The sequence below is a fragment of the Bubalus kerabau genome, chromosome 3 (genome assembly GCF_029407905.1).
Source record: "Bubalus kerabau isolate K-KA32 ecotype Philippines breed swamp buffalo chromosome 3, PCC_UOA_SB_1v2, whole genome shotgun sequence".
NCBI classification, from domain to species: Eukaryota; Metazoa; Chordata; class Mammalia; order Artiodactyla; family Bovidae; genus Bubalus; species Bubalus kerabau.
Genome location: NC_073626.1, coordinates 178,875,535 through 178,897,062, shown reverse-complemented (window position 1 = coordinate 178,897,062; position 21,528 = coordinate 178,875,535). Strand labels below are relative to the sequence as shown.

The 21,528-nt window shown below is 41.6% G+C and overlaps 2 protein-coding genes across 10 annotated transcripts in view; one reads left to right on the top strand and one right to left on the bottom strand.

The window, feature by feature from the left end:
- Nucleotides 1-21,528, top strand: part of PHACTR4 (phosphatase and actin regulator 4) — a 107,091-nt gene that overhangs the window by 15,848 nt on the left and 69,715 nt on the right. For 8 of the 9 annotated variants that reach the window (XM_055573961.1, XM_055573956.1, XM_055573954.1 and 5 more), the window contains one exon: nt 9,629-9,682. The exons of the other annotated variant lie outside the window; for it this stretch is intronic. Coding sequence is in view for 6 of the 8 variants with exons in the window: in XM_055573956.1 (XP_055429931.1) it covers nt 9,667-9,682 (16 nt within the window). In the remaining 2 variants the exon portion in view is untranslated. Of the gene's footprint in view, nt 1-9,628; nt 9,683-21,528 lie in introns of those variants that run through there. 9 annotated transcript variants of the gene reach the window in all.
- On the bottom strand, nt 479-895 carry LOC129646954 (protein FAM136A-like). Its single transcript, XM_055573963.1, has one exon. The coding sequence runs from the start codon at nt 893-895 to the stop codon at nt 479-481; it is 417 nt and encodes a 138-aa protein (XP_055429938.1).

Genomic DNA, 21,528 nt, shown 5'->3' with positions numbered 1-21,528 from the left:
CATTAGTGACTGCATGGATTTTATTAGTTTGTGGAAAATGTTGTAGTGATCCTTCTGGTAAACAGCAGGTGGACACCAAATAGAACACCTCCTTTCATACTCCACTAGACCATAAGCTGGTTACGTGAACCTGCCAGCCTCTTGGTATCTGTGCAGTAAGAGGATCTGGTTCCTTGGAGGGCCCTAGTTTGGTACAAGGGAGACTCCCTATTGGCAGGAGAAGTATTTGCCACATGAAATTCAGGCTCAAACAAACCTCCTGTGCTATCTGTGACCCAAATTTTAGCACCTTTTTTTTCCATTTCACTCTAGGATCGAAACACAAAGGAACCAGCGTCCAGAGGAAAGAAACACAGGCCTTAGACTTGCTGCCATTCTTAATTTCCTCATTCATCAACTCTCCTTAAAAAGACCCAAATCCCCATTCCTCTTTTTAAATTGACTCCTGCCCTCAGCCCTGATGGCCACTAGCAGACAGCTATTTCCCAATGGAAGAGAGAGACTCCTTCATCTTCCTGGTCATGGTTGGGATGAGGTTCATGTGGTCATCCACACACTTGGTCACGCAGGTCTCCAGCTGCCGCTTCACGTGAAGCTCTTTACTCCCTGCATCTATTGAATCTTTGGCCTTGTCATTGCAATACATGGTGCACCGGGCCAGGCGGTCCTGGAACTTCTCCAGCTCGCTGGTCACTGGGGCCTGGGCTTGAGCCAGAGGTGCATGGCAGCGCTCAATGCACTGGTGCACTTGCTGCATGGACGCCTGGCTTTCCTCACAACGGGCGGCGCTGCACCGGAGCATGAGGCCCTGCATCTTCCGGATATTCTCTCTCTCCAGACTCTTCACCATGGAGTCCACCGCCTCCTGCACCCGGAGCTGCTGCAGCTCCGCCATGGCGACCCGCGCGGTTCTGGAAATAATATTTTAAATTGTCTCTTCTCTGCTAATATATAGTGGTTTCATCATCTTGATAATATTTTTAGATACTACTCATTTTGATAAGTTTGACCTCTTGCCAGCTAAAATCTGCCTTGAGTTTTGTTTTGGAACTAAAATCAAGGAGTGAGGTGAGCTTTAGCATTATGTAGAAGTACAGCCCTATTTCTCATCTGGTTAGAGAGGGAAGACTCTCTTCTTCACTATCTGTATTTCCATTATTACACATATATTGTATTAATACTGTCTCCTTAATCTGACCATCTGTTTTTCTCTACTGGTATTGCTTTTAAGGTTAAGGACCATAAACTTACTCTTCTTTGCATACTATCTGGTGTGGTACTTAGCATGTAATTGGCTCTTAATAGTCACTTGCTTAGCTCAACAGTTATTAAGTGCCTACTATATATAGGCACAGCTCAGTTTTTCTGTTTTATTTTGTTTATTTATTGGGCCGTGCCCAGTCCTAGTTGTGTCCTGCGTGATCTTTGATCTCTCTTGCAGTATGTGGGATCTTTAGCTGTGGCATGTGGGATCTAGTTCCGTGATCAGGAATCGAACCCAGGTTCCTGGCATTGGGAGCTTGGAGTCTTAGCCACTGGACCACCAGGGAAGTCCTATTTTGAGCTAATTTTTGTATTTTCTACTTCACTGATTTCCACTGTAATTCTTATTATTTCCTTCCTTTTGGTTTATTTTGTCTTTCTTCCTACAGCTATAAATTTCCCTCTAAGCACTGAACAACTGAGCACACAAACACAAGCACTGCTCTTTCCAGGTGTATCCCGTAAGTTTTAGTATTTCGCGTTTTCATTTTCTTTCATCTCATCTACTTTGTATATGTTGGGAGTGTAGCTAGAGGGCCTCTCTTCCTGGGGAATACTTAGAATAGAAAGGTTAGTACTTTATCTCCTGCTGCTGCAACTGTCTCAGGGTTACAACTGGTAATTTTTACTTCCACTCTCCATTTCGGATTCCCCTTGCCCTCAGCTATCATCTCTGCCAGTCTCAATGACTTTACTTGGTCTAGGACCCAAACCCTCATTCCTGAGGAATCTGAACCACTGGTTACATACGTGCTTTTCTCAGATTAGTTTTCCAGCTTGTCTGTTTACCATACTATCAGAATTGGGAAAGGAATACCAGTAGGCACCCAAGTGGATCATCTGGATTCTAAATATACGTTCACTGTCTCCTTTGTGGTGTGGAATAGCAACCTTCTTTCTGATAAGGAGGTTTAGTTACCCCTGCCAAGATGGTAGTTCCTCTTCTTGCCTGGTGATCCCTGGATGCAAGGACTCCACAATGCCCAGGCAGTAGCCATAGCTTATAGCCTCTTGAGACTCTTTTTGTCTCCTGTGGAAGTATTCCTTTTTTTGATGACCTAGATCTTTAACTCTGCAGAACTCAGAGTTTCAGGGATCCCAGGTAGGTCTTGGGGTTTGATAATAAACAAGGTATGGTATTTCAGCCATTGCCCCCCCTCCACCATTTCCCACATCCATCTATTTTCCCTGTTTTGAAAATATAGTAACATATGAAGGTCTTTGATTTGGTGTATGTATTATATCCTGGAAGATTATATTCTTCTGTCATAAAATATCTTATTGAGTTGGTGCTTCAGCTGTGGTTTCATCAGACCATTCCAATACTCTTTTAGGTTAGCAGCTTCTAGATGTTGTATGTGATAAACCAGTAAATCCCATCCCTTCTTGCACTTACTCTACTACAGAGTGGGCCCCTTGTCATGAAATGATGTTATGTGAGTTGATGCTTGTTTGCTCAGTCATTCATTCATGTCCAACTCTTTACGACCCCATGGACTGTAGCCTGCCAGGCTCCTCTGTCCTTAGGATTTCCCAGGCAAGAATACTGGAGCGGGTTGCCATTTCCTGCTCCTCAGGATCTTCCCCAGCCAGGGATCAAATCCATGTCTCCTGTCCTGGCAGATGGATTCTTTACCACTGAGCCTAGGAAGCCTTGGGGTGATGCTTACTGGTACATTAAACATTTCAGTAACTCTCATGTACTGTTCACTGGAGGAAAGGCAAATGTACACCCAGAAAACATCCCTGTTTCTTCCAGAGTTCAGTTCAGTCGCTCAGTCATGTCCGACTCTTTGCGACCCCGTGCACTGCAGCACGCCAGGCCTCCCTGTCCATCACCAACTCCAGGAGTTCACCCAAACCCATGTCTGTCGAGTCGGTGATGGCATCCAACCATCTCATCCTCTGTCGTCCCCTTCTCCTCCTGCCCTCAATCTTTTCCAGCATCAGGGTCTTTTCAAATGAGTCAGCTCTTCGCATCAGGTGGCCAAAGTATTGGAGTTTCAGCTTCAACATCAGTCCTTCCAATGAACACCTAGGACTGATCTCCTTTAGGATGGACTGGTTGGATCTCCTTGCAGTCCAAGGGACTCTCAAGAGTCTTCTCCAACAACGCAGTTCAAAAGCATCAATTCTTCGGCGCTCAGCTTTCTTTATAGTCCAACTCTCACATCCATACATGACCACTGGAAAAACCATAGCCTTGACTAGATGGACCTTTGTTGGCAAAGCTGCTGTCTAAAGCTCTGCCCATTGGGCACTGCCTTTCAGTGCCATGTCCTGATGAGACTGGAGTGCAGCCACTGTCCAGTTTTGACTTGGACTCTGTTACAGCCATCTGTGAAGAAGGGGGGAACTTTTCCTTTGTCAGCTGGCTATGAGGGCCCCCCCAGTGGCCAAAGGTATATACTAAGGCAGGGGCACTTTGCAGCAGTGGTAGATGATACGAGGGTTTGGGCTGTCTGCTCATGCGCATGACTTCTGGTCCTACTTGTGCTTGATACTGGATGTATCACCTTCACCTAAAGGTTGGATTATTGCTGGACCCAACCAACCTTACGACTTGGTATATCTCATAGAATCTAGGTCATGGTGGATGATTCTGGATGAATGGTCAACTTGGTATCACATCATCAGGTGTTCTATATCTGCTGATTAATAAACTCTCCTGCAGAACAACTGGATTCTGAAGGCAGGGCTGGGCCTCAGCTTTGCTAGTCCCTGCCCCCACCTCACCCAGCCTGGACAGAGCTTCTCATGCATTGAGAGCTCATTCTGTGCTGATCGACTCAGCAGGTAAAGAATTCACCTGCCAATGCAGGAGACATAGGTTTGACCCCTCGGTTAAGAAAATCACCTGGAGAAGGAAATAGCAACCCACTCCAGTATTTTTGCCTGGGAAATCCCATGGACAGAGGAGCCTGATGGGCTACAGTCCATGGGGTCGCACAACTTAGAGTTGGGCACAACTTAGCAACTAAACTACCACCACCATTAATATAGTAGGTCAGTGTGATATTTTTCAGGAAGTCCACATTGTCATAGGACTGGACTATATGAGATGGTGGCAAAATTGACATAGTCCTGGAAAAGTATGGTGTAATCCATTCCATGTGAATTGTTTTTGATCCTGCTTCCTTGGGAGGAGTAAGAGAAAAAGAGTTAATCCTTCCATGTTTGTCTGCTTACTTTGCTTGTGGCTGTGTTAATCGGCTCTAGCAACGATACCGCATCTGGCATGGCAGCTGCAGTTGTGGCTACTGTTAGATGTTGTGATGATCCCCTACCTTCCTGCAGGATGTGTCTGGTTCCTGCAGAACCCACATGGTAAATCCTGCATCCTGTAGGAGTACAGCGCTAATATCTGTCATCTCCCCTCCCTTGCTCCTAGAATACAATATTGTCTTCTTTTGTATGTATTATCTTGGAAAGTGGGATGGGGCACCCACTTTTAGAGGCTTTCTTCCACTTGGCCTTTCCCAGTATAATAACTCTTATCCCTTAGGCCAAGGACTAACTAATTTCCAAGCTTGTCTATTTTAGCATACATTTGGGGTCCAGGGAAATGACCACCAGGAGGTCCACACACCCAGTGGGTTCATTGTGAACTGGATCTTAGGCAGGACTCGTTTATTTCCTGGTCCTCCTAAGTGCATGATACTTCCAGACTCCAGATGTTGATGTCAACCTTTCCTTAGAAAGTTAGCATTCCTGTTTATGCAGTTTACAATTGCCTGAGTAAACAACCATAGACAGAGCTGACGGCATTATTTGTGTGCTGGGTACTCCTGGATTGAGAATGGTCAAGAGAGACTGCCCATCAGAAGTGCCATAGCACTCCTAGCCTGAGCAGGGAAAGGATGGCCAGGTGGGGCCAGAGGGAGGGGCCAAGAGACCCCTCCTGGAAAGAAAGGAAGAGGTGGACTGAGTGTGAACTGAGGCTTCAAGCACATGCTTTATTTTCACTATCAGATTTCACTATGGAACTGAAATTCATAGAGAAAATTATTAAGGATTTTAAGATAGTGACAAAGTGTGTTAGTCTCTCAGTCGTGTCCAACTCTTTGCGACCCCATGGACTGTAGCCCAGCAGGCTGCTCTGTTCATGAGATTCTCCAGGCAAGAATACTGAAGTGGATTGCCATTCCCTTCTCCAGAGCATCTTCCCAACTCAGGGATCAAACCTGGGTCTCCTGCATTGCAGGCAGATTCTTTATCATCTGAGCTACAGGGAAGATCCGAAGTCACTCAGTCATGTCTGACTCTTTGCAACCCCATGGACTATACAGTCCATGGAATTCTTGAGGCCACAATACTGGAGACTGCAGAGCGTTAAACTTCAAATGCAGAAACCTTCTTAGTGGAGTCCATGAGACCTATAGCATATGGGTCTCTTAGGCCATTGGGGAAGGGAATGGCAACCGCCTCCAGTATTCTTGCCTGGAGAATCCCATGGACAGAGGAGCCTGATGGGCTACAATCTGTGGGGTCACAAAGAGTTGGACACAACTGAGCGACTAACACTACTCTTAGGCCATAGGTTTCTTAGGGAATTTTTATACTTGCTTTGGTGTTACAAGTTCTTTTCTCTTGGGTACCTGGCCTGCTTCAGTCATAGGGGTCAGAATCTGAAACTGGTTCAGGTTCAGCAATTGGGCACTGATTCTGATTTTTCTTTTTTTAATTGAGGCAACTGCCCTCAGCGTCCTGATCTTCCATCCCTGATTTCTTTTGATGTGACAGATAGAGAAGTGCTTTTATTAACTGCTAGTCTGTTTTGCTTCTAGTGATGTCAGGCTTTATTAACTGTCTCCGTAAGCCTGTGAGTCAGATCCCTTTGACTGCCACCCTGACTTTGGTGATCCTTATAGTAATTGCGTCCATCTTCAAACATTAAGTACCATGGCCTGGTCTCCTTTGTTTTAGGATCATGTCATCACCATTGCTATCAGTGGCATTAGTTTTATGCCAAACTCTTAGGGAGGACAGCTTTGAAACTTAAAGTAACATAATACTTGGATGGATTTTCTGACCATTTCAGCAAGCCGGCTTCATTATGTGAGCCTTTTAATCCCTTCCTCCCCTGTCTGCCTGTGCAGTTTTGGCATTGCTATTTATCATGGGCCATGGCTTTTCCAGCTTTTAGGAACCATCCTAGTGGTAAGTTCATACCATATTCTGAGATTTTTGCCAGGGTGTTAGATCTTCTATCTTCGGAGAGTGATCAGCAACCTTATGTTCTGGTTCTCACATTCAAGCCCCCTCAGAATTCACATTCACTCTCACTTGGCCCCTGTTGGGTACATGCTGGCTAAGTCTTGCATCGCCCTTGGGTTATAGTTCCTTTCAGACCTTATGAGGCATAGCACATCTGGACCGGGTTATGTTGTGACCTACTATAAGTTAAAGGCCTCCTACCTAGGAGGCATGGGGGTGGCAGGTGCTGAGGAGACATTGTTTACTGGGCAGGGTGGGAAGGTCTCTGCATTATCTTCAGGTGAGGGGAGAGCGCCAGATCATATAGGGATGATGGGCCCCTTTTGTTCTTTCAGGGGACACTTTCACATTCAAAATTTTGGAGGGGCATCAATTCCACTATCTCCATCTCGTGTGTTAAGAGTCTCATTCTTTCCCAGTCAGGACCCTGATATTGGCATAGCATACCTCCCTTGGCCGAGAGTTAACCTTCTGTGGTGCTGGGCTACACAGCACCAGTTGATTAACTCCTGGGCCTGGTTTCTAGCTTCTTCTCTCCTGCTGCTGCCACAGAAAAGAACTTCTTTGTAAATTAAAGAGCTTCTTTGTAAAAGGTCCTGTGGCCTTCATATTTGATTTTCTTATTTCTTTTTACTTACTTATTTCTTTATTTAAGGAACACCACAGGACTTTGGTAAACTCTGGGAGTTGATGATGGACAGGGAGGCCTGGCGTGCTATGATTCATGGGGTCGCAAAGAGTCGGACGCGACTGAGCGACTGAACTGAACTGAACTGAACAGGACTTATGGGAGTTTAGCTCTCCAACCAGGACTTGAACCAAGGCTGTGCTGGAAAGTGAAAGTCGATCAGTCGTGTCCGACTCTTTGTGACCCCATGGACTATAGCCTGTCAGGCTCCTCTGTCCGTGGAATTCTCATGTCAGAACACTGGAATGGGTAGTCATTCCTTTCTCCAGGGATCTTCCCAACCCAGGGATTGAACCCAGGTCTCCCGAATTGCAGGCAGATTCTTTATCAGCTGAGCTAGACCACCAGCAAATTCCCCATAGTTGACTTTCAATTCACTGTTAATCACTCAGCTTTTTGTTGTCGTTTTCTAGAGCATCAGTTGCTGCTGCTACTGCTGCTAAGTCACTTCAGTCGTGTCTGACTCTGTGTGACCCCATAGACGGAAGCCCACCAGGCTCCCCCGTCCCTAGGATTCTCCAGGCAAGAACACTGGAGTGGGTTGCCATTTCCTTCTCCAATGCATGAACGTGAAAAGTGAAAGTGAAGTTGCTCAGTTGTATCCAACTCTTAGCGACCCCATGGACTGCAGCCTACCAGGCTTCTCTGTCCATGGGATTTTCCAGGCAAGAGTACTAGAGTGGGGTGCCATTGCCTTCTCCGAGAGGATCAGTAGAGTTTAGCAATAGCCATCAATTTAGTTCAGTGCAGTTAGTTGCTCAGTCATGTCCAATCTTTGGGACCCCATGGCCTGCAGCATACCAGGTCTCCCTGTCCATCACCAACTCCCGGAGCTTGTTTAAGCTCATGTCCATCAACCACCTGATGATGGTAGTTGGTGATGCTATCCAACCACCTCATCCTCTGTCATCCCCTTCTCCTCCTGCCTTCAGTCTTTCCCAGCATCAGGGTCTTTTCAAATGAGTCAGTTCTTTGCATCAGGTGGCTGAAGTATTGGAGCTTCAGCATCAGTCCTTCCAATGAATATTCGGGGTTGATTTCCTTTAGGATTGACTGGTTTGATCTCCTTTCAGTCCAAGGGACTCTCAAGAGTCTTCTCCAACACCACAGTTCAAAAGCATTAAGTCTTTGGTGTTCAGCTTTCTTTATGGTCCAACTCTCACATCCATACATGATTATTGGAAAAACCATAGCTTTGACTAGAAGGATCTTTGTCAGCAATTCAATTACATTATCATTATAATTATTATTTCCCCCTTACTTTTCATGTGTCTCATAAATCCAATCAACTAGAGCATTCTGTCCACAAATAGATCATCACTCTTCACCACTAGTGAAAGTTTAACTGGACCAGCACCTTGTGCAAGGGATTATTTCTGTTACACCTACCACTGAGTAGTCCTCAGTGCCAGCTAGTCTGTGAGTGATTCAACTCCAAAACCCTGTCACACTCCTAATTTTCTCAGATCACTGCTGGCCCCAACTGTTAGTTGTATTCACTTAAAAGCAGACTATAGATTGAAGTCTAGTATTCAAATTGTTAACTAATAAGTACTCTTGGGATCAAAGCTATGAAAGAGATAAAAAGCAAGATTGAGCGGGTTTGGTCCTTGTTTTGATTAAGGGTGAGGGATGTTGAATATCTATACTTACTCAACTTTTTTCAAAACTTTTTTTGTTTTGTTTTCACATTTGAGCATTCTTAACTTACTAAACTACTTTCTACTTTCTTCAGGCAAAACCAATTCCTTCATTCTATGATATCCTCATATTCTTTCCCAGATATTTATGTGCGTTTTGTGGGGTTTATTTGTTTGTTTTTTGCATAAACGCTTCACTTTTGGACTTCCCTGGTTGTGGAGTGGTTGAGAGTCTGCCTGCAAGTGCAGGAGACGTGGGTTTGATCCCTGGTCCAGGAGGATTCCATATGCCGCGAGGGTACTAAGCTTGTGTGCCACAACTGCTGAGCCCATGCTCTAAAGCCTGTGCTCTGCTACAAGAGAAGCCACCGTGGTGAGAAGCCTGCACACTGCAACCAAAGAGTAACCCATCAAGCAGCCAAAAATTAAATAATTTTTAAAAAGAAACTTGGCCTTTTCCCACTGCTCTCTATTCCTCCCTCTCTTCCTTCTCCCCCTCCTCACCCCTCCCTTTTTCTCTTTGTCCCCCTTCCTAAAAATTTTTTCTTAACTTGCCTTTTTCCCTTACACTCTGGTAATATTCAGGATGGAGATTAGAAAGGGAACTTATTTGAGGAAACTGAGGATGTTGTATATTTTTAAATGAAAATTAGCCTTGAATGTTTTATGGTATTTTTATGTGTATGTATCTCAACTCCCTTAAACTAAATCCCAGTTTAAACTATAATCAATGTAACTTAATTGGGTTTATTTTTTAAGGAATATAAAAGGTGATGGATATTATGTTTTAAGTATATCATTTGCCTTTTTCTGTCTTTAGAAACTATTTGTCACCTTCCTAAACTGGTTAATAGTGGCATGGAAGATCCATTTGGTAAGTATCACCTGCATTTTTCTTAGTAAATGATATTTGTGTCTTATCCTTACCTCCCTTAAAGCTTTGAGAATAAAATGACTTTTTTTCATGTTTATTGTGCTAAACTCTCTATCAGTTCTCAAACTTTTTGACCTCAGCATCTGTTTATACTCTTATGTATAATTGAGGGCCCCAAAGAGTTTTGTTTGTATAACATATATCTATTTATATTTACTATATTAAAATTAAAATAGAGATGTTTTTAGAATATTAATTCATTTAAAAATAACATTAATAAACCATTCATATGTTACATAAATAAAAAATTTTAATGAAAAATAACTCCCCAAATAAAAAAGATTAACAAGAAGAGTGGCATTGTTGTATATTTTTGCAAATCTCTCTAGTGTCTAGTTTAATAGAAGACAGCTGAATTCATGTATTGGCTTCCTGCATTTAATTTATTTTGTTGTCACATACCCAGCAGAGTTTGGAGAACTGACTGTACAGTTTGGAGCTAATGAGAGTGAAAAGGCATATAACATTTTTGTATTATAAAAAATTATTCTGACATTGCTGTGAGGCACTCAGACTTTGAGATCTAGGTGCCCTAGAATGTTAGTTACTTCAAATAAAGCAAAGAACCATTTGACAAGTTAAAATAAGTTTTAAATTCTGTAACTAGCAACTAGTGACTAGCCAAGTCACTTCAGTCATATTCAACCCTTTGCAATTCTATGGACTGTAGCCTGCCAGGTTCCTCTGTCTGTAGGATTCTGTAGGCAAGAATACTGGAGTGGGTTGCCATGCCCTTCTCCAGGGGATCTTCCCCACCCAGGGATCAAACCCGCGTCTTTTAAGTTTCCTGCATTGCAAGGTGGGTTCTTTACCACTAGCACCACCTAAGAGAGTATAAATCTAGATACACAAAGGTTTTATATTTACCTTTTTGACTAAAAAGTCAGTCACTGTGTACTCAACTCTGTTTTCCTATTGAAAACAAAGAGAGGTACTGTCTGGGATAATCAGTGGATCATTTTGAACATTTGTGCCTTGGGGTGTTTATTGAAGCTTTATGACAACTATTGATGTCTCTTTAGTATCCTTAAGGTTACCTCCATGCTTTAAAAAGTGTCTCTGTAGGAGAGAAATGGTATTACTACCATGCTTTATAATTCTCTAGGATGAGACACCTTAGCTGTTTTCCAGGCTTTTAAATATTAAGCCACTCAGCTTGCCTACATGTTACTGGAAATACTTTTAGAAGTTTGTGATGTGGTCATCTAGAAAGCCCTTTGGGGGAAACGTCATAGTTCCAGTGTCATTGCCATACAGCTTCATTAGAATTCTTGAGGCATAGCTGAAATGAGCCTTCTATTCTTTTCTACTTCTCCCAGATACCGTTGAGAACTTTAAAAGTAAAGATGATGGGTAAAAACTTTAAAAGGAGCCTTTCCATTATCTTAGGTTGCAGGCAACTTTGTAGTTTTATTTATTTAATTTTAAATTATTTATTTATTTATTTGCCTGCATTGGGTCTTAGTTGCGGTGAGCAAGTAGGATCTTGGTTGTGGTGCATGGGCTTAGTAGTTAGAGTGCAGATACAGTTTTTGGGGTTTAACACATTGTATAATCCCTAAATTTACATTAATCACTATGCTAATGAGTATGTAAGACATTCTTGCACATTGATGAATATTATACCTCACTCCATTAAAAGTATAACAGCTAAAAAAGAAAAAAAAAACAAATCCAAACTATACACTGGGAAGACTAGTTAGGAAGTACTTTCTACTTAAAATATGCACCACTGGTAGTCCAGTGGTTAAGAATCCGGCTTCCAATGCAGGGGACTTGGATTTGATCCCTGGTCCTTGGGGAACTAAGATCCTATGTGCCTGGAAGCTTACAACCAAGCCTGCACACTGCAGCTACTGAGCCCTCGCGCACTGGAGCCCACATGCCACAACTGGAGAGGAGCCTGCACACCACAACCAGAAGCCTGAGAACTGCAACTAAGAGCCAGTACACCCAAAGATAAATAATAAAAAATAAATAAAAATAAAATACGCATCAGCAGAAAAAAAGCAACCAGAGACAGTTTTCCTTGATTAACCTCAGCCTGCTAGAGGCAGGTTTTGATTTGAACATTTTGTGATTCTTCACCAAATGGGAAAAATCTGAATCTCATTTTATGGCAATGTAACTTTTGAAGTGTGTGCTCAGTTAACTTCAGTCGTGTCCGACTCTTTTCAACCCATGGACTGTAACCCAGCAGGCTCCTCTGTCCATGGGAATTCTCCAGGCAGGAATACCAGACTGGGATGCCATGCCCTCCTCCAGGGCATCTTCCCAACCCAGGGATTGAACCTGCATCTCTTATGTCTCTTGCATTGGCAGGCTGATTCTTTACCACTAGCACTGTCTGGGAGGCCCATAACTTGAAATAGTATAGTTAAAGTGTTCCAGGTTTCTATTCTATTCACACATAGTGAAGCAAAACTTCACTGTTGTGTCCGACTCTTTTGCAACCCCATTGGCTGTGGGCTCCTCTGTCCATGGGATTTCCCTGGTGAGAATACTGGAGTGGGTTGCCGTTTCCTTCTCCAGGGGCTCTTCCCGACCCTGCATCCTCTGCATTGGCAGGTGGATTCTTTACCGCTGGGCCACTAGGGAAGCCCACAGTTACCATAGATGACTGAAATTAGGCTCTTTGGGCTCCTGGTACAATTAAGTAATCAGACCGCTCAGATTAATAGCTGTTGTCTTGTTTTGAGAAGACTGCTGTTTTAAACCTTGTCAGATCAGAATTTCTCCTCTGATTTTAATGATCCTAAATGGCTTCTTTAGGACTTTGGCATTTTTTCACTCTGAAGTGTACATTACATGTAGCTCATCAGTGAAATTCTTAGTTCGAACAGTAGAGGGCAGTTAGTACTTTTTTCATAAATTTGTAGCTTCTGGGGCGTTATTTATGAACAATTCGGTAAATTGAGTTGATATATTAATAGTTGCCTGGTGACAAATCCTAAAGAACATGTCCATATGATGAACTAGTGTAACATATGACAATTCCAAAGGCTTTTATGGGGAATATTTTTTTTCCCCTTGAATGACCTCTTTACCTCACCTAATTTAAGCATATCGTAAATAGACTTTAATCTGAGTAAACTTACTATTAAACTAATTAAATTCAACTTAAAATTAAATGTAACTTAAATTTGGGCTCCCTTGGTGACTTAGCGGTAAAGACTCTGCCTGCCAATGTAGGAGACACAGGTTCGATCCCTGGGTCAGGAAGATGCCCTGGCGAAGGAAATGGCAATCCACGCCAGTATTCTTGCCTGGGAAATCCCCTCAAGAGAGGAGCCTATAGTCCATGGAGGTCACAAAAGAGCCAGACATAGCTTAGCGACTAAACAACAATAACTTAAATTTACTGCTGCTGCTGCTGCTAAGTCACTTCAGTTGTGTCCGACTCTGTGCGACCCCAGAGACAGCAGCCCACCAGGCTCCCCCGTCCCTGGGATTCTCCAGGCAAGAACACTGGAGTGGGCTGCCATTTCCTTCTCGAATGCATGAAAGTGAAAAGTGAAAGGGAAGTCGCTCAGTCGTGTCCGACTCTTTGCGACCCCATGGACTTCAGCCTACCAGGCTCCTCCGTCCATGGGATTTTCCAGGCAAGAGTACTGGAGTGGGGTGCCATTGCCTTCTCCGTTAAATTTACTAGAGAATTCCAAAGGGGAAGTTGCTATGAAAGTTATAGTTGGCTACTAGTCAGTTGAAATATAAATTAATATGTGCTTTTGATCACTAATAGGAGAAAAGGTTTGTCTTCTGTGCTAGTGAGAGGATTTTTTTCCCCTTCTATTTTTTTATTTTTTAAATTTAATTTGGTTATATTCCCTGCATTGTATAGTATATCCTTGAGCTTATTTTTATAGAATAGTTTGTAGGGTTTTTTTAATTGCTCACAAAATGTACGTATGATAAGAATTTGGTTTACTGGTTACGGTCTACTCAGTGCCATTGACAAAGAATAAGAATTCTGAATGCAAAATGAGTTTGTTTCTAAGAAGATGGAGCCTTTAAAAGATGGTTGAGAATTTTGTTACAGTTAGATTAACTAACAGTTATGTAGATACATTGAAAAAGAATCATTTGTTGCATTCTGAAAATTAAAGTGAGAGATTTAGTGGGACAGACCTAAGGCTTCTAGGACATTTGTTACTTACATGGACAGATGTTTACACAGTTTATTATATTTTAAAATTACATTTGTTAATGCCACCACTGGTCTCAGTGCAAAGTCTTTAGGTATTGGGAAGTTGGCAAGCTCACTGTAATAGGTACGTTTTCCAAAATTCAGATTTTCTCTTGAAAGCTTGATGTACCTCACTGGCAACAAGTACTGTCAGTTTTACTTAGAGTGACAGATTCCATTCCTTTTTAAGAAAATATCTGTGCAACATCTAAGCTTGAACAACATAGTTTTTCATGTAATCTTTCCAATAAAAATGGTATTTCATGAAAAAAAGGACTAGTTTGGCTTGCAATTCAATTATACAAGTGCCTTTTGTGAAGGTGACCATTGTATTTATCATTTCATCATGCAAAGCTGTAAAAAGACATATAGAAGGCTTGAGATTTATTAAAACTAATAATAGTTTTTACAAATTATCAAGGATTTTATTTCTTAAATTTTCATCATTTCTAACTGTGAGTCTACAGAGGTGAAGATTGTGCGCCCTTCCGTTTGGCGCCGCTGCCCTGACCGTGTGGAGGAGCCAGCAGCTCCGCCTGCCATTGCTTTTGTGCCCTCAGTGCAAGTGTCAGCACAGTGGAAAACGCAACTCATTCTTTACTATTATTAAGCAGATCATTGTACCTCTTGGGTCCTAAAAGGATCTTGGGGACACCCCAGGCGTCAGTGGGCCACACTTGCTTCAGATTCCTAATTTTCACAGCATCCCTTCTGTGGAAGTCATGGACAGAGTCAAGACTTAGTCCTGGAAATTGTTTTGGGCAAGGCTTCAGTCTTGGACACTTGGCAGAAGAATAATGGTCAAAGGGAATGAGCAACTCTGTGGTCTCTCCTAAGTTGATCATGACCTGCTTGCAGCTTTTGGTGGTGCTGCTGCCAAGTCGCTTCAGTCATGTCTGACTCTGTCGATCCCATAGACAGCAGCCCACCAGGCGCCTCCATCCCTGGGATTCTCCAGGCAAGAATACTGGGTTGCCATTTCCTTCTACGACCTGCAGCTTTTAGGCATAGGTTAAAGAACACTTCTGTAGGATGAAATGAGTCTTCTGATCTCATCAGGAAGCTCAGTATTTTGTGAAGAAATTCACCAGCATTTAGTCAAGACCAGCTCACCTGAGCATTATCTTCCTTAAAAAAGAGAATAAACGGCAGCAGAGCTCTTGGTATGACAGCCTTCAGTATGTCTGTTGGGGCACACTGCTCCAGTATGGACATGTGTCCCTGTGGGCGGTACACAGCTGTCATCCTGGGGTATCCTTCTTCACCTGGGAACTGTGTCTCTCCTGTATTGACTCTTTTGTTTCCTAAATCCCATGTCTTCCTCTTTCTTGATTGCCAATAACTGCTCGGTGATGGACCTCATGAAATAGTTCTCTAATTTTCATGTCTTTTTTTCTCTAGCTCTTGAAAGATTTCTTCATCTTTATATTCTATTAAATTTTTCTTTTATACTATTATGTTTTTAATTTCTAGGAGATTTCTTTTATGCTCTGAATATTTCTGTCATAATATTCTTTATTGTTTTCAACAGATTTACTTTGCCCTGCATAGGTTCTTTTCCTCCAAAGTTGCTTTCCTTTGTTTTGATCTCATGTAGAGTTTTCTTCTGAAGTCTAGTAATAATTAGCTGAGCTTATGATTAAGAGTGGTGAGTGAGCTTTAAATTAGCTCTAAGTGCATAGGCTGGTCGCCTTTGGGCCTTACTGTAGGGTGAGCTTCTTGTCCCTATTGTTGAGGAAAGTGAAAATGAAAATGAAAGTCACTCAGTTGTGTCCAACTCTTTGCAACCCCATGGACTATACAGTCCATGGAATTCTCCAGGCCAGAATACTGGAGTGGGTGGCCTTTCCCTTCTCCAGGGGATCTTTCCCTACTCAGGAATCCAACTAGGATCTCCTGCATTGCAGGTGGATTCTTTACCAGCTGAGCTATCTAGCTCAGTTGATTATTGAGGAATATCTCTTTTTATCAGTTCAGAGGGTGGAGTCTGCTCAGCACTGGATGGTGAGGGGTGACTGGGAGGGTTGCTGCAATCAGTATTCATTATGTTCGCTCAATTGCCCTCAGTTTTCCACGCTCTGTTCCCATCATCTTTTGAGTCCCCCAGTCTAGAGACCATTTAGTTTTATCCCTTCCAGAAAACAAGTCGCCAGAGTTCTGCCAGAATTCATATGGGACAGACATTCAGGATTTATGGAATGGGGAAGGTGATAAAGGAATCAAACAGCTTTTACCCTAAATCTCCTTATTTTAGTCTCTTTTCTTTCAAAGGGATCTGTGGTAGAGTACAGTGAAACAGGAAGTACTGTCAACTTACATTGGTTTAAGCTACTAGTGTTTTTTTTTTTTTTTTTTTAAGTAAGGGCTACACTGTACGTAAGTGCTGGGGGAAGGAAGAGTCCAAAGAAGATATGTGTATAATTTGAGCTAATGTGATGCTTCTTACCCACTGCTTTTTAAAAAGCTTCTCTTTTTCTGCTTCTGCTTTCTTTCTTCCTCCCTTCACAAATGTTTATGGGTTAGCAGTCATTCTTCTAGTAGCAGACCCAGGAGGAGGAGAAGATCTGTGTATACTAAATTGACTTCTCAAAATGTTTTAAATTTTCTAACAACTTCATTAAGTTTCTGTATACCCTCCCTTCCACAGAAGTGAGCACAGTTTGTTGAAAAAAGTTTTTGGTGGTGTTTGATGAAATAATTATTTAATGAGAAAGATTGTTGGTGTGAAGCCTGAGTTTAAAGCTAGTTTCAAAAGCTTTCATTCATATGCATGGTATTCAGGGAACAGATTTACAAGGTAATAGCTCCTTTTGATTAGAATTTGTATCTATAGGAAATATGAGAATCAGTTTTTTGAAGCAGAAAACAGAAACCATATCCTAAACAAACTTAAAGTCAATTATTCCTATTCTAAATCTGAATTTATAAATTATTACTATGTTTTAAAGGGGGTTTTCCTAACCTTTCAAGGACATTTGTTGAGGAGCCATGCTTAAGACTAATGCATTTCACTTAAGTTCATGGGAAAATTTTTTGTGATATTATCATGTTGTTACCACTTGAAGCTCAAAATGTGCTAATAACACAGTCCTTTCCTCCCTTCTCTTTAAGAATGAAGGATAAAATACAAACTTAATTAGTTTTGAGATTCTTAAGGTGTAGGAGGTAAATGCCTCTGGAATTAAACATGCCAAAAATGACATTCATTCTATTTTTCTTCCTCCTGTCGTGTTCAGTAGAAATTTAATATAGCATTATTATAAAATTAAGTATCTTCTGTCATATTATTTCCTGATAAGAGTATAAACTTATGGAGGGCAAGATCTTTTTACTGTTCTATCCCACTGCTCTATAGTATTCATCTGTATTTCTTATAGTGGTTTTAAATTTTCAGCATGAAATAGAATTGATGAACTTAAGGGAAATAGAGTACGTAGAACCTAAGTTTGTAGTAGAACACTATGAATGTTAATAACACAGATGCCCTATTTTTTCTGTCAGTAGAAAAAGAGCCATCTCTGTAGTAAGGCCGGCCGAAAAGTAGTGATGCTGACTTTCTGGACCATCTCCCATATCCTCACCACTTTTCATCACTTCTGGCCGCTGCTTACTCCCTAGAAAATTATAGAAAGTGTAATAGGTGGACTAAATGTGTAGGTGATTTTCCATCTGAATTTATTTCTGCATACTGAGCACTTTATCAGTGTGTCTTGGACACTACATAGGCAATGATTATAAGAATGAAAATTAAAAGGGAGGGATAGTGGGAATTCCTCAGCGTCCAGTGGTTAAGACTCAGAGCTTTCACTACCTTGGGCTGGAGTTCAGTCCCTGATCAGGGCACTAAGATCCCCCAGACTGTGCAGTGTGGCAAAAAAAAAGAGGGGGAGGATAGGAAGGATGGATGGTTTTCAGTTAACATTTTGTATATTCCTGTATGGTTTGCAAATGTATTTTGTTTTTTAATGTAGGAAAGGATTTTATCTGGATTGAAGGGTTATTGGCATTTTAGTTCTTTCTTTATATTTCTCTGTTAAAAATTAAGATATATAAAAGAAAGAGAATAAATTTTATATGCAGTAAAATTACCTTTTAAAGTATGTAATAGTGCTGTTTGACAAACATATAAAATCGTGTAACTACCACCACAATCAAGATGTAGAGTATTTCCTTCACTGCCAAAAGTCCCCTGCTTACCTTTTATAATCAGAATTATACAATAGTAGCCTTTGTCTGGTGTTTCCGCTTGGCATAAAGCTGTCAAGATTCATAGATATTGTTGCATGTATCAGTAGTTCATTCCTTTCATACCTTTTCCAGAATGTAACAACATTGGAATCATATAGTAGCTTTTTCATATAGTTTTTTCAGATTGACTTCTGCCATTTAGTGGTATGCACTTATGGCTCCTCCAATGTCTTTTTGTGACTTGATAGCTCTTTCCTTTTTAGCACTAAAAAGTAATCCTTTGTTTGGATGTATTGTGATTTATTTATCCTTTTACCTACTGAAGAGCATCAGTTTGCTTCCAAGTTATGGCAGTTATGAATAAAGTTGGTATAAACATCTGTGTGTAGGTTTTGTATGGACATTAGTTTTCAGTTATTTGGATAAATACCAAGGGGTACCATACTTAAAATGTATAAGAGTATGTTTAGTTTTTTAAAGAAACTCCCAGGACTTCCATGGTAGGCCAGTGGTAAAGAATCCACCTGCCAATGCAGAGGACATGGGTTCAATCCCTGGTCTGAGAAGCTTCCTTGTGCCGTGGGGTAACTAACCGGTGTGTCACAACTGCCGAAGCCCCCGCGCCGTAGAGCCTGTGTCCCTCAGTAAGAGAAGCCAGCACTATGAGAAGCCTGTGCACAGCAACAAAGATCCAGCACAACCAAAATAAATAAATATAATACCCCATATTGTCTTCCTGAGTGGCTGTCCCATTTGGCATTCCCATCAGCAGTGAATGAGAGTTCCTGTTGCTCCATACCTTCACCAGCATTTGGTGCTGTCCGTGTTCTGGATTTTGGCCAGTCTAATAATTAATAGGTGTATAGTGGTATCTCATTGTGATTTTAATATGCAGTTCCCTCATGAGTAATAATATTGAGTAACTTTTCATATGTTTATTTGCCATTCATATCTTTTCTTTGATGAAATATCTGTTCAAATCTTGGTCTTTTTAACAATTGGCTTATTTTTTTGACTTGTGAATGTTTTTTACATGGCTCACATATAAATTCTTTATGTGTTATTACAAATGTCTTTTCCCAGCCTATGGTTTCTCTTATTAGCAGATGTTTTACTTTGATGAAGTCCAGTTTTGTTTTTTGTTTTTTTAAGGTTACTGTTCCTTGTCTTCTAAGAAATCTTTATTTAACTCAAGATTAGAAAGGTATTTTTGTTTTTCCTTCAAAATGTTTTACAGTTTTGGGTTTTACATTTAGGGCAGTGGTTCTTTTTGAGTTAACTTTTAGATATGGTATGAAGTTGAAAATACTCTTAATTGTCCCCTGAATACTTTGACACCTTTCTTAATAAATTCCTGATGAAATAGGTAATTTTCTAGGGAAATACAATTTGCCAAAGTGACTCAATATATGAAAATCCCATATAGACTAATAGGCATGATAAAAAAGGTAAAACACACTGGGTTTTATGGACAATTTCATTCATATTTTGGAGAAGCAGACAGTTGTAATGCTATATCAACCACAGTAGAGAAAAAGATAGATCATATACACATTTAGGGACTTTTCTGGTGGCCCAGTGGTTACGACTCCATGCTCCCAATGCAGGGGGCCCAGGTTCGATCCCTGGTTGGGGAACTAGATCCCACATGCTGCAGTGAAAGCTCCTACACACGGCAACTAAGACCTGGCACAGCTAAATAAAGAAATAAAAATTAAAAAAAAATAGCAAGCACATTTTTTACTCAATTTTTTTCCTTTTTTTTTTACTCAATTGATTTTAAAATTGGTAACATTCAGTTCAGTTCATTCACTCAGTCATGTCCGACTCTTTGCGACCCCATGAACTGCAGCATGCCAGGCCTCCCTGTCCATCACCTACTCCCGGAATTCACCCAAACCCATGTCCATCGAGTCGATGATGCCATCCAGCCATCTCATCCTCTGTCATCCCCTTCTCCTCCTGCCCCCAATCCCTCCTAGCATCAGAGTCTTTTCCAATGAGTCAACTCTTTGCATGAGGTGGCCAAAGTATTGGAGTTTCAACTTCAGCATCAGTCCTTCCAATGAACACCCAGGACTGATCTCCTTTAGGATGGACTGGTTGGATCTCCTTGCAGTCCAAGGGACTCTCAAGAGTCTTCTCCAACACCACAGTTCAAAAGCATCAATTCTTCAGCACTCAGCTTTCTTCACAGTCCAACTCTCACATCCATACATGACCACTGGAAAACCCATAGCCTTGACTAGACGGACCTTTGTTGGCAATGTCCCTGCTTTTTAATATGTTATCTAGGTTGGTCATAACTTTCCTTCCAAGGAGTAAGCATCTTTTAATTTCATGGCTGCAGTCACCATCTGCAGTGATTTTGGAGCCCAAAAAAATAAAGCCTGACACTGCTTTCACTGTTTCCCCATCTACTTCCCACAGAGTGATGGGATCAGATGCCATGATCTTCGTTTTCTGAATGTTGAGCTTTAAGCCAACCTTTTCACTCTCCTCTTTCACTTTCATCAAGAGGCTTTTGAGTTCCTCTTCACTTTCTGCCATAAGGGTGGTGTCATCTGCATATCTGAGGTTATTGATATTTCTCCCAGCAATCTTGATTGCAGCTTGTGCTTCTTCCAGCCCAGCGTTTCTCATGATGTACTCTGCATATAAGTTAAATAAGCAGGGTAACAATATACAGCCTTGACGAACTCCTTTTCCTATTTGGAACCAGTCTGTTGTTCCATGTCCAGTTCTAACTGTTGCTTCACATTCAGTTCAGTTCAGTTGCTCAGTCGTGTCCGACTCTTCGCGACCACATGAATCGCAGCACGCCAGGCCTCCCTGCCCATCACCAACTCCCGGAGTTCACCCAGACTCACGTCCATTGAGTCAGTGATGCCATCCAGCCATCTCATCCTCTGTCTTCCCCTTCTCCTCCTGCCCCCAATCCCTCCCAGCATCAGAGTGTTTTCCAGTGAGTCAACTCTTCGCATGAGGTGGCCAAAGTACTGGAGTTTCAGCTTTAGCATCATTCCTTCCAAAGAAATCCCAGGGCTGATCTCCTTCAGAATGGACTGCTTGGATCTCCTTGCAGTCCAAGGGACTCTTAAGAGTCTTCTCCAACACCACAGTTCAAAAACATCAATTCTTCGGTGCTCAGCCTTCTTCACATTAGGACATGTTTTATAAAAATTAGATATAATCTCCTTTTACCACCACAGTTCAGTGACAACCCATAACATGAATGTTGTATATATGCTTTTAATTCATTTTTTTCTTTTATAATGTGTTTATATAACCCTTTAATAAAGAACAGCTATGTGAAACCAAGAGACACTACTGCAGTTACCATGAATACTGAAGAAATGCCTGCTAGAGCAAGAGCAAGAAAAGAACGCCCACTGTTACTTTATTTAACATT